The 14324-nt window shown below is 36.5% G+C and overlaps 2 protein-coding genes across 2 annotated transcripts in view; one reads left to right on the top strand and one right to left on the bottom strand.

Annotated features, from left to right (window-relative positions):
- The window catches only part of LOC105388764, a 41668-nt gene extending 34580 nt beyond the window's left edge, over nt 1-7088 (bottom strand). Inside the window, exon 1 of the mRNA XM_048628157.1 lies at nt 6610-7088. Within this exon, the coding sequence (XP_048484114.1) occupies nt 6610-6677 (68 nt within the window). The 5' untranslated portion in view covers nt 6678-7088. The remainder of the gene's footprint in view (nt 1-6609) is intronic.
- A 45-nt stretch (nt 7089-7133) lies between these two features.
- On the top strand, nt 7134-11392 carry LOC105388754 (zinc finger protein 845). The gene is made up of 6 exons (XM_038109562.2): nt 7134-7715; nt 8100-8723; nt 8957-9018; nt 9199-9314; nt 9623-9754; nt 10942-11392. The coding sequence occupies exons 1-6, from the start codon at nt 7637-7639 to the stop codon at nt 11303-11305; spliced, it is 1377 nt and encodes a 458-aa protein (XP_037965490.2). The 5' UTR covers nt 7134-7636; the 3' UTR covers nt 11306-11392.
- Nucleotides 11393-14324: the final 2932 nt, after the last annotated feature.

Below are 14324 nucleotides of genomic sequence, written 5' to 3'. Positions count from 1 at the left end.
TAACGTTTGGTCAAAGTCTCGTTTCGCCGAAAATCGTATTGGCATAAATCTCTTTTAGTAAAAAGTTATTTCGCATAATCTTGTTTAGCGTAATAATGGTATGGCCAAATCTTGAATAGCCTAATAATACTATGGCATAGGTTATACAGAGTAATAATATTCGTTTGGCTTTAACTTTGATGGAGCGTCTCCCTACATAGCGCAAACTGGTGTCTTGTATTGTGGCCGCTATGTGGGAAACGCTCCGCTCCGCTTCGCTGCGCTCCGCTTTGCTTTTGACGATAACGTGCACCTAACACGCTCCTCCTCGCTTTGCTCGTCGTCGCACCTATCTTTAGGTTTCGATCCCATGGGATTTAATGGCGTTTGTAATCATTATAATGGTCATTCACTTTCGATATTTTGATCATTCAATATCGTGATTTTCGGGATGTAGGAGAAAAATACCACTATTTGTACATTTATAACATACTTAATATTGTATTTATTAATATAATATTAGGAGAAACAAGATTATACCAATATGAACAATTTGAGCAGACGAGACTTAGGTGTTTCAAGTTTGTGCCAAAAGAGTTTTAGACGAAACGAGTCTTATGCCACATAAGTCTTGACGAAGTGATGATTCTATACCAAAAAAATTTAGACCTTACGAGTTATGCGAAACGAGCTTAGGGCAATAAAGATTAGGCGAGATGAGGGGAACCCGAGAATCGGCCTTTAGGAACAGAGGACGTTTACGTGATTCTTCACACATTCAAAGCTGTAGATTCAAATTTAAGTTTCAGTGAAAATACACACCGAAATATCGACAGAAAAAGCCAAAGTTGTCACGATTGAAGATCAGAGAGCCGCGTGGTTTAAAAATAAAACAGCCGGCGTGCCAGTGACGACATATCGCGATACACCTGATGCTGATTAAATGTGATTCACGAAGCATGGATGCGGTGGGAGATGTTTAAATGCTGTCACCGAGGTGGTGAAATGAAATATGAATTAACATTAGACCTAGTTAAAATTGGCTAAGAAACGTACGCATGGTACTTAGATACTAGGAATGGAGGGATATCTTTGATTCTTGCTTTACATTACATTTTAGTGTATTTCTACATAACGCGGCATTGGATTTCCATTTCCCCCCTTTCGAGAAGCTGATTATCAAATATTTTGCGCACTATATTGAATTTCATCAGGATGGCACTAAATGAGAGTCGACTGAAAATAAGTGATCGGAGTATCTGGATGTCTGGCTACTATATGGCGAAAGAAGAAGAAGAACTGAAGGACATGATGAAAATTATTCAGAATAGGTACCTATGCAACTAACTACCAACTACAAAATACATAGACAGTAGGTACTGTGGGGATCGAGGCGCACTATCGAAGACTTCAATATTGAATCAAGAACTACAAATTATCATAAAACTTTCTAAAGAGGCCTATTCCATTATTTGCTCTAAGCCTATACAAGTGGAAAATGTTAACAGCATGAACGTTTCAATCGTTTAGATGCTCACACAAAAGAGCTTACGAACCACAATGAGCTTTTGTGGTTAGTGTGAAAGTTAAAGCGGCGGATTCTTTTCAATAGGTTTACAATTTAAACGCTCTACCACAGACTGGTCGGTACGTATAGTGGAAGAAATTTGAACCCACTTGCAGCTCTTACGAATAAAGTTTAGCGTTATATAAATACCTTTACAGATATAATATGGTATCCTGTGCCTATAGAGTGATATAATAACGGTATCCTGCGCCTAGATCTCTCCAGTCGTGTCGGCCAATTCGTCCCATTGGCTTATGAGAGTGCTCCTGTGTATTGCACATGCACACACTTGGGCACTATAATCTACTCCTGCGTCGATGGCTGATCTTAGTGACAATGGCTTCGCGGCTAGGAGGAAATTATTATGCGTGAAGATTATAGGTAGGTACAAGACGAAAGTTCAATGCTCACATAAAACCGGAGCCAGTGATAGTTGGGAATGCAATAATCAAAGTTGTGCAGGAATATGGATAATATGTACCTCAAGCAGGCTATTCGACTACGATTTCGTCCAGAAACCTAGCATCCAACAAGATTGGGGTGCATTTGGGAAGTATCATCACATGTTTTTCTCGGCTATTCCTCCAACCCAGAAGACAAAGGTCTCCTTTTCTTCTACCAGTGCGTCCTGTCGGTGATGACGGATGGACAGAAAGAGGACATCTTCATCATAGATCATCTCAGTTTTCCGGATTGAGATGATCAGAGATTCCTAATTAAACTTGAAAATTCAATTAAGAACAAAACCTAACCTCTAAAGGACTGTTATTGGAGCGAATTCTATAGCTTGAATAAAAAAGTAAAATTGCGAACCATAAACCACCTAAACTCTATCCATCCAAAAAGGTTTCATTCATTAAATTGTATTACTTATTCGCAGGCTCGCGGCCTCGGCTAACAACGTACAATGTGACCTAAATCGCTGATGAGAATGCATGACGCCCGACAACAATTCATACTTCATGCTGATATTGTAGTTTTGTTAGCAGCCAGCTTGTGACGACGCAACGCATATGAATGAGCTACGCGTCATTTCGTGTGTCTTTGGTTACATAAACCTTTTCAAACATTGCACTTTGATATTTGATAGGATTTGCTCAGCAAAAACTTGATTTTATAAGTACTTAGGGGAAATACGTTGGAAGGTAGCACGTAGGTAGGCATATTGTGCTTAATTTATATTTTATACGATGCAAATTTTTAATAAGGTAGATAAGTATAAGGTAGGCAGAGTCAGACCTCACACATCATGACTGTGAGCATCACTTTGCATCAAACAATATTAAGCCAAAATACCTAGGCCAAATATAGCATGTTTCAGAAAAAAAAATAAGATAGACCTAAGGAAAGGTAGAGGGACCCTTCGTGCGAAAGTAAACTCACACGTGGCCAGTTTTACTTTCGACTAAGCGAAGGAACGGCCCTAAAGCCCTAGTATACTGGCATAACGAATAAATATCGTATGGTTATGGTTATACTACAAATTGGATATTAAAATACTACGAGATTTGAACTTTGTTTCAAAGTAACATTACATCTACAAACCACTTTGTTTTGATCAACAAGACTAACCGAAGAATTTGGACGACTGCCAACGTGGCTATCGTATGAAAAAAGTTTTTTTTCATTTCTATTTGCTTACTTGCATTGAATATGCTGACACGATGGGCAATTTGTGCTGGTTATACGACGTTTTTAAATCTACATTTACATTACATTAGGTACATTAAATGAAAATTCTATGCCACTAAGTAATTTGATTTCTGTAAAATCATAATACGAAAATAATAAAGAGTGAAGTTAATTAATTTTTTTTGCTTAATTCATTTTCATATAATGTTTCAGACTCGTTCAAGTTCAGATAGTACCTACTAGGGCATGCAATACCGCAATACCGGTATTGCGTAATACCGGGATCCCGGACAAAATCCTCGCTTTCGCAGTAATACCGGAATCGGACATTTTTTTGGCTATAAATCAAGCGATTAAGATATAGTTAGCCTTGTGCTCCTATATACTATGAAAGCGCACTTGTTTTCAACCGTTACATGCGGTTTTTGGCCTTTGGAAACCTACTTGTTGTCCATGCGTTCTAAAATTTAAACTCTAAATACTCAATTCTCGTAAAAAATATTACATTATACAGAATTTGATTGCTTTTTCTTGTTGTATTTTGCCCTATACGACCTTTAAACAAAATATATGCCATTTATAACAAGGAATTCTAATACCGGTATTAATACCGGGATTCCGGTATTGAGGTTCCTAATACCGGAACTCAATACCGGTATTGAAAATATTTCCGGTATTACATGCCCTAGTACCTGCCCATAGTTTGATATGAATAAGTACATGAAAAGTGCCTCGAAAATCTCAACAATACGAGTGTCAAACGAGATAAAATGGATTCACAGTGTATATCTTATCATTACAGGAGCAGTAATGTTACTTCGTAAAGTTATCCAGTACCTACTTATACCGTTTAAGCTAAGATGATTTCTGTGACAGTTCACAATTTGCTATTGCAAAATAATATGTGTTAATTAATTTCATTTCATTGGATACGACTCATACAATCATACAATAGAAAAATCTATAGTATTTCCGTATAAATCATAAAACTCAACGCCACAGGAACCATATTAGCTGAACCAAGATATATGTACCCTTAACCCAACCCAGCAACTTAGATAATATCATCAGCATTTGCCATTTCGAGTGCTGAATCTTTAAGTCACACATGATCACGTGATTCCGCGGTTACGGAAATACCTACTTATTTCAGCCAAATCAAAATTAGTTAAGCTTCACACTATTAATGTAGTGAAGCGTACATTGACGTGGCATCCTCTCATATTTATGTATATTTTTATAGCGACGACTCGGCCTTCGCCGCTCGCATGAAATGTTCGTCGCACATCTCAATAATGGTAATTTATTATTTTATTTGAGACTTAATAAAATATGGAATTTGGCAGATTTTTGAGTTGATACGTTAGTGGTTTTTAGAAGTATTGACGTAAACACTCTTGAGAGTATGTGCGATGAAGTTTCAGTCTTACACTTAGGTACACGAAACATAGTGTCTATAATGGAATACTTTAATAGGATCGACATTACTAGCTGGCTACCCTCGGACAGACCATTAATGATAATTAGGTACATATTACTATTATTAGTTTTGCTACTTCAGCCAATAAAATAATCGTAATCATTTTCTCCCATTAAAAGCCACTATACCTACTATCATAATATAGAGGTCAAATTACACAAATAAAACACCATGTCCCAGAGCGCCAACGCATAATTTAGGTCCACAAATTGTAGCCATCCTAACAATATGTCTCGAGTGACAAGCACAATGCACGTACAATTTAAAATGATTGATTGTAATAAGGTACGAGTCATTAGCGTGCCACTAGAAGACTATAAAGATTTCCTCATGATTTCCTTAACTAATAGACTGATCCTTAATACATGGGACAAAAATAGTACTACACTACTTTTTTAAGCTTGCTTTTCACGAAAGGATCTTATGCCTTGGTTACCTTCAAGAAAAATAATGTCAAAATTGATCCTTTAGTTTTTCTGACGCTATAGAGCTAGTTCTTCAAGAATTACAAGGTTATAATGTGAGAGGTCCTGCCAAGAGTTTTCGGGATGGAGCCATTTGCACTACTTCCACCGTCTCATCATCAACATCAGCTGTATGCGAATATATGCTGAATATGCTTACTTGTGTAATTTTTGTATCTAGTCCTACAAAGATGAGAGATGAGTAGCTTCATTTTTTTAAATGAAATGCATGAATAATGGTTTGAATATATCATGATCATTAATAGGCTTTCTTGGGTAACACAGAAAGCTGAGGGTGGGCAATGGGCATACATGCCATGTAAGAACTGTTTAATGGCTTAGTCAATATTTAAACCGATGAGTGGTTGAAAATTAGAGAAAGCTATTGTATAAATTAATTAAGTAATTAGTAATCAAATGTGGTACTGTACAAGGAGAAAGGTGCTTCGCAATGAGCTAAGGTTTGGAGTATAGTCCTAGACTTATAATGAGGTAACGTGGATACCTTTTTTTTTTTTTTTTTAAATAAATGATTATCACTCCACAGACTTTATGTCCAAGCCTTTTGAAGAGTGGTAATTTTTATGAGATAGATTTTAATTCTTTTATCTACTTTCTACTCTATCTTCTAACGTGGATACCTTAGGAGAAGACGGAATATAGTATACAAGCAATAGATTAGTTGTTATCTAATATTATGATCGAAAATAAAGGAGAATTAAATGAGAAAACATAATAAGATAAGATGGGCTGAAGAGTCATGAAATAAAAGTTTGCGCGCGAAAATAGCTTTTCAATCGACTTTGACAACGACTCATCCGTTTCCGATAAATACCTAGTGCCATAGACAGACATAGACAACACGTTTGGGATTAAAAAAGTATACTTAGTAAACGAGTAAAAAGTTCTAAATCAAATCAAAGAACAATCGTTGTTATGAGGATGAGGTCGAAAGAAGAAAGCTGAAAGTCAAGAGTCGGTTAACATCTGTGCCTTAAAATTTCTAGAGGCAAGAACAGTCAAGATTCGTTCGTGAGTAGAATAACAAAACTTACAATAACATTAATACAAAATTAGGAGTTCACACTTCAAGGACTTGGCGCACCATATTGATTTTTATCAAATCCTTGAGGTGCCCAGATAAATATGATTTCGAGTCTCATCGCATGGCTCAAGCGATTCCAGAAAATATCGGAAAAATCTCAGGATAAAGCGTTACACCGTGTGTTATAGATGTGCACGTATGTAGGTACACATCTTCCACTTATTTATATTTAAGGATCTTCCCTCGCCGCCGCGGAGTCAGCGTATTGATTTATTTAGACGAATGTATTCAGCATTCTCAAAACAAATGAGTGAGGCAGTCGTCGGCGCAACAATACCACACAACTATGACAAATACCGCGATGTTTTCAGGCAGCCTATTAAATAACAAGAGAGCAGCGAGTGACCTTCACGCCGCGTCGCGCTGCGAGCGCCGTACTCACTCTTCCGACTGCTGCGAGACGTTGTCCTTGTCCTTGTGGGCCTGCCCGGAGCTGCAGGAGTTGCCCATGGCGGAGGATCAGCCCGAGCCTTCAACTCTTCATCACCGCCGTCACCGCATGCGAAGTCACTGTCACCGGCACGACACTCACGCACAAACTTCAATACTCATGGTCGAGATCCTCGTGGGAGGCTGGTGAAGCATCTCCCGCTGCCGCGATCGCGTCGGGCGCCACTCGTGTTGACACACGTCCGAGCGCCACGGAGGTCGAGCGCCGAATAATCGATGCGCGCCCTCGAGCCGCCGCGCCCCCGCCCGCGCCGCGCTCGCTCAGTCTCTCTCTCTCGCTCTGGCGTACTATCGTTGATTTTCAGTTTCACGATACGACTGAAAGCTTTTCCAGTTGAGGTTTTTCATTTTCACCAGGTTTCAGGAGCTTTGTGGATGCGAGCAAGCTGCGTTACGCGTTAGCTGTAACTAATTCTGTTGGCTGTTGTCGTATCATTGCCTCTGTATGTTTAACTCATTGGGTTTTCATTATGGAATCCTCTGGTTTCATTGGAATGGAGATAGACTGCTACTATCATGGAAAATATAACAACTTCCATGCACAGTAAGCGCCTATGGCCTTCATCCAAAAACTATTCTGAACTTGTCAATTTCAAAAGTTTATCAAACATTGATTCAGTTGAACAAAAGATCTCCTTATTTCATATGATTTTCATCAAGTCCCCCTGTTACTTGATATTAGGATTTAGGAATATTACAGTCATTGTTCTGATTATTTATGCTTATATTGAGAAGATTGTGAAAGGAGGTTGTTTCATTCAACTTTTAATAAAAAATGACACTTTCAGCTGGCAAACATGAACTGCATTCGAATCTGGAATGTCTTAAAATAAAAATGCCGCCTCTCGCTTGTTTCTGACCCGACAAGTGCCCTACAAGTATCACGCTTTGTTGATCCACTTTGGCCGTGTTATTTTTTATATTTTAAGAGAAAAATAGTTATTTTAAGTGTTTTCATCATGCCCAGATGTTTCCTAAGTTCTGTTCGAAAGTATAGTGAAAGTTTCATACAAGAAAAGTCTAGTTCCAGTGCTGAAAGTAAGTCTTGTTTAATTTTTCAGAAGTTGTGTTATTATTAAACATTAAAGTGGTTTTATTTGCTTAGCAGATTTAACTAGATAAAACATAGATATAGGTTATAGCCTAAATAATCACATCCACATTATGTAAGTACCTCGTAAATTACGTAGTTGCCTACTTTACACAATTTATACGAAAATATTTTCGATATGATTCAGATCACTTTTTCTAAATTTAGAAATGGGATTTGAAAGCAGTTTTTGATATGTGTATTATCCATCAGCAGACTTACTCACTACTTGCTTTACTTTTATTTGCAGTTAACTATAAGTATTTCATTTTAGCTTAAACTTTGTACCTACCTAGATTTTAGTTCTTATTAATTAATATTAAAATCACCAGATGATACAAAACCGTTCCGAGTCTCCAAAATAAATTTCAAACGGCAGAAGAATATTTTGAAAAATAACGAAACCATCTACCATGACAAGGTTCCAATATCCACGCGATTCTATTTGCAACTGTTGAAGAGGAGCCAGTTCCTGCAACCATTCATTGACACTGAACCCTATGAATATGCTTCAGAGAGCGAAAAGGCTGTGAATTCACCAGAAAACCATAAAACTCGACATATAAAGGAAATTGTGAAGAAAAATGAAACCAAGACATACAACTTGCGGTCTAGCGAAGCAAAAACAGAACGCAAAGTTTTCTACGAAAAGAGAAGGAGAGCACGTAGAAAAAAGTGTGAAAACGAAACGGAAAATTCCACAAACAACTGTATTTCCGAACTGAAGCCAAGCACGAAGAGGCTGAACCATAGAGAACCTTTGGCGCCAATAATCGAGGAGATGAAAAGCCGGGAGCCTCTGAAGCCGGTGAACAAAGGTTCGGAAATTCACAAAATTGCTGAGAAACTGAAAAGTTTGATGAAACTGAATGAGGTTGAGAAGCTGGATAGGGAACTGTTGACGTGTACCGAGTCTTTTGAGAATGATGATGTGCACTGCGACGTCGAGAAAGAAGGTAAGTACTTAATTACTTTTCATAGAACATATCAAAGAATAATTTCCAGAACTTATCAGGGGTGGTCGCCCAGATCGTTAACTATTGACTTTCTCTTAATCTCCATCCCCACTTAAAGGTACAATTATTCCTCGATCCATTTCTATCGATCGTCAGCAAAACAATCAATCATCCAAACACTTACTAAATCCTCAAACACATTCCATCACTCCTTACACTCCTCAATCCTACAGAATCCCCAACATTCGTACCACCAGCCCTGGACGACGCTCCCCGCCGCCCGCACATCTGCAAGGTACTTATATATTATTTTTAAATCTGTGAATAATCCATCAACTGTAAGATTATCGTATATTTTACTGTCTTATATTTCACATACCGATTACTCGGTGAAACATGACTGTAACTTTACTGTATTTAATAACTTATGTATACCTTGTTTCTCGTGAATAAATGAATGGTATTCTATTCTAAGTATTGCGGGAAGACCTTCGACCGGCCGTGGGTGCTGAAGGGACACCTGCGCCTGCACACCGGGGAGAGACCCTTCGGCTGTCAGTGGCACGATTGTGGAAGGACTTTCGCTGATCGGTGAGTTTTTGTGGTGTGCAATTTCCTGCCACGCCCCCAGAAAGCCCTGTTCTCTTCATACAAAATGACCCGTTTATTTCCCAGTATAAGGCTGTTTTTAACAGCATGCTGATTTCATCACGCACGCGGGATTGACGCCATTTCATCGCGTGCATATTCCACGCGTTACAATGAATACTTGTACCTATAAACGCGTGAGGGGCAATCCCGTGTGCGTGATCAAATCCGCATTCTGTTAAAAACAGCCTAATATAGTATAGTCTGCAATAGACGTAAGAGGCCACTGATGATGATAATATGGTCACCAGGTCGAACCTGCGCGCGCACCAGCGCACGCGCGGGCACCACGCGTGGGGCTGGCGCTGCGCGGCGTGCGGCAAGGCCTTCAGCCAGCGCCGCTATCTGGAGCGCCATCGCGGGGACGCTTGCAAGAAGTTCAAGTAAGTGGTACAGGTTTTACCTTACACCAGTGTGGGTGTTTGTTATTTTTCATTGGCTTTAGCTTGTAATGGACAACATTTCATTTTCTTTACCCTATATTTTTATAAGCTATTCGGAAAATTTATACAAAATTAGAGAACCCGTATTTTTTTATTTTGTATATATATTTATTTTTGCAAGTTATTTTTAACTTTAAAGTTAATTATTTTAAAACCGGAAGTGACGTCACATATTAGGCTCAATTTTTATTTTTGTCTTTTGCCTTAGTCTCGAAAAAAAACATAAATGACACTGACAATTGACATTTAAACTTTGTTTACATGCTAACCAACAAATGGGTAATTTTCAAATGACATTGATATTTCTGATGATACAAAGTACTTATCATGTAAAAAAAATAAGCAGAAGCATTTTTCAGAATTTCTCATTTTTCATTTTTTCAGCTGTGTAGGCAGTGGTATGCTCTGGGACATATTATATAGAGGCCATCTCTCAATATATACTAACCATTTTATATGATATATTTAAAAAAATAGTCAAAAAGTGTCAGAACAGAATTTATGAAAATGACCTAAATAAACAACAACGTCACGATAAAACGTCAACGTCAATCAAAAATAAAAGTGACAGTTACTTTGTTTTTAAATCTATAGGCTTTGATCATCAAAATGCATCGCACATGATGCATGACGTCATCAGCACTTTTTTACTATTTTATGATTTTCTCGAAAATGCTACATCCAAAAAATACAAAATCATTTTTTTTGTGGCCTTTAGAGCTTAATCTCGAAATAGTTTTCGATTTATAGCAGGTTTAGTTTTTTGAAATGTTGTCCATTCAATGTACTTACTTAAAAAATAATGCACATAAGTAGTAGATTCGTATGGTTATTTGCGTGGTTAAGAGTAAGACAGTTGAAATTATTTAAGGCTAGTGGGTGAGTTTCTGAAATTAGTATGGAACTAGAGAGTGAAAAGTAGAAGTAGAGACGGGGTCAGGCCAGCTAGGCTGACAGATGGGTAGACTATGAGAAGAAAGTGTTTGGGGGCTATGTGAGAGGCCTGTGTCCAGCAGTAAAATATAAATTTAATTATTCTGCCTATTTATGTACACTATATCTTCTTTTGTAGGGATTTGTAAATTCTAATTTATGCTAATAAAATTATAATTTACATCTGGTTTCAGATTGCACACTCGCACCTCCGACAAGAATGGTGGCAAAACTGAAGCTAAGAACATTCCAATACCGATCTACGGCAGCATCTGCCAGAAAAATCCCGAAAAAAACACAAAATGCTACCTAGGTGCTGAAAAAGATAACGAGAAAAGACTAAAAATAAATAACTTTAATGCTGATGAAGACATTACATACAAAGGTGACTTTAAAGTTGCTGAAGAAATAGACAATCCTGGTGCTGGCTACAGATTTGATGATGATAGACGGAGTTTCAATCTTGAATACTCAGATATTCCCATTGACTTGTCTATGGGTAAGAAAAGAGACTTGGAAGACAAAGAAAATTTTGTAGATTTAACAAATTTACCTTAGTAGATGTATTGAAAATACATAGTCCGTTAGCACATTTTAAAATATTATCGTTACCATCACTATACAAAGGTGATTGGCACATTTTGTAGATAAGTTTAAGTTAAAATATACGTATCATTACAAACTATATTGGTTTCATTTACAAACTAGAATAAATAAAAACAAACAGTAGAAGAAAGTACATAATTTATTAACACTAACATTTACCTAAATGAAATATAAATTTTACTAATTAAATATGTATTTAAATAAATATTTGTACAGTAGAACTTTGATGTCAATAGGTAACTATGAATGACTAATCTTTGTTAAAAACTAAGAAAAACTAAATATTTACTAACTAGTAACTGCAATTCAAGATTCAAAAAGAAATTATACATATTTGCAAGGTCTTCAGTACAATATAAAATACAACTAATACATACTCAGTAAATTATTTATGTGCATAATTATGAATAATTGCAAATAAATATTACTTTTGCGTAATAGCACATAAGAGTAAGAATATATTTGGGTATGTCACAGCCGAGACCATTTACATACGCCCGTAGATCAATCGTATGACGAATAATTCAGAGTAAATTCATTGCAATATTAAATTTTTGTGCGTATTTGGTTAGTTCCAAAAATCTAAAATTATTTACAATCTAAAAATGCAATAAGTATGTGGCAAAACAACTAATAGGGTACATAATATGGGTATTTTCTGTTATTAAAATTTTATATTCAAAGTTATATTGGCAGTTCATATTGTATATTTAAGTAATATTGCACCATCATATAACAAGTAGAGTTAAATACATCTATAGCACACACAACACATGATATGAACATTGAAAGTATATTTATAACTTAATAGCGATAATCGTTTCATATTAAAGAAGAAATAGCTATATCACTGCGCATAATTTAAGAGTGGTTCGTCATAAGATGTGCTTCGCTTATGAGTCAACCACTAGGTACACTAGAAATCACATAACTTGACCAAAATTGCATCTATCGTGCATTATGAAAGAAAGATCATCGTGAATATTTGACTTAATGATAAGCGAGGATTCTGCGCGGCATAGCACACACCAATGACATCGCGCGGTTTTGACATAATCGACCCTCGCCTTCACCTGCATCTCCAAGGTAACCTCCTAAAACTTATGTTCTACGCATTGGTCAAGTCAGGTCAAGTTATATTGTCCGTGCCTTTTTGAGAGATCAATATATTGTGAGAGTTTGGTTGTTTTTTGTCTTCATCTTTTAACTACTCACTACTCAATGTGGAAGCTTATAATATATATATTTTATCTTTTATATATATATACCTATATATTATTAATAAGTTAAGTTAAAAAAAAAAAATAAGTTATATGGTTAGTAGTGTATCTTATATACACTGACTAGTGATATACGTACACGATGTACAATACTGCCTACATAACTAAAATTTAGCATTGCTCAAAAACTAGACGAGAGTTCGCACTACCACTGATAGACGTGCCTATGGACCGTTGTCACTTATGCAGGGTTATGCCTTTTATCTTGTAGTTCCCAGTTTTGCCGTAAGAGTTCAGTGGTGGCGCGGACACTACACCAAAACGCAGGTTATTTTACTAAATTCACACACATGAATAATATACATACATAGATAATAACATCAAAAGGCACCTCATAATATAACGCACGTTTTATAATTTATTAATGTTAAATTAAGTGAACTTATTGCTAAAACATCAATGGAAGCTAGTAATTATGATCACCAAAGTGTAGTTTTGAAAACTATCATTAGGTTAAAGTTAATTAAGTGCCTGTTTCACTATATCTGTCTAAAGCCTACATGTAGGATAAAAGCCATGATGACACTCTCAAAGATGATGTATTTTGAAAATAATTTATTATCACACAGATTAATTATATCCAGACATCGGGAAACAGGCTCTAAGTTCCTATCCTATAATAAATTATGACACAATTCCACACTTGGCACTTTTACAGTACTTACACAAAAGTTTCGACAGGACAAAACACATGAATGAATTTCTAAAGTAAAATACGCTAGGGGTACCACTTTGTATGTGAGAGGTCAGTAGTAGAATAAAGTAGAATGAAGTAAATTTTATGATTTAATAATAATTTGCACAATATTTTTTTAAATATAATAACTTGTATGATGATTGATATTACTTATGCTATAGTATGGACTAAATCAAAATTTGTTAGTTACAGAACTGTGACTATACTAGTGACTCAACAACAAATGAACATTTATTAAGCTATCAGCATAAATGTAAATAGGTTATTAAGCACAATAAATAAATATAATTGTTGAAACTACAACCGTCAATCGATATTTGTGGTGAAACACCACTTTAAATTCACAACACACATTTTTATTTTTCTTCAATTAATGGAATTTGGAAAGTAGTATTAGATAGGTGAGTACTAAAAAGCGATGGATATAGAATAAATAATGCCATCATTTTCAAGTTATCAACGATACCTAATCGTATAAAACTTGCAAGGTTACAATATTATATCAGATAATTTTTTCAGACAACGTCCACAACTCTTTGCAAAATGGCACTGTTTACTTCCATGACTTTTCAGACGGACTATTATTTTCCAACATCCGAACCGTCACACAGCTTTAAATAAATAAACATAATTAACAGTAAGAATCAACGCAAATTTGTATGGCGCGGATATCGTGCAGCGAGTGTACCGCTAAGCGGCAACTCTCTCGCACTATACAAACTCACGTTTACTCCTCACTACGCGAAAGGCGCGGCGGTGTAAAAACTCACTCTCCACATATTCAATAGTTTTTACGTGAAAGACTAATAACAACAGGCATTCTCAAAAAACTTTCCCCCTTATGGTCACCCCACATATGACCGTAACGTAAAGGGATCGACTCTTTTTCTTCTGTCAACCAGTGGAACGCGAGCTCGCATACTGCGAACTACTGGCTAGAAGATGTCGATCCCTTTATACGGTTATATCAGCGGTGACCTTTATAGGTATTTCA

Source organism: Plutella xylostella, chromosome 20 (assembly GCF_932276165.1).
Source record: "Plutella xylostella chromosome 20, ilPluXylo3.1, whole genome shotgun sequence".
In the NCBI taxonomy this organism is placed as follows: domain Eukaryota; kingdom Metazoa; phylum Arthropoda; class Insecta; order Lepidoptera; family Plutellidae; genus Plutella; species Plutella xylostella.
The sequence above is the reverse complement of the archived record's forward strand: the minus strand, read 5'-3'. Positions and strand labels throughout refer to the sequence as shown.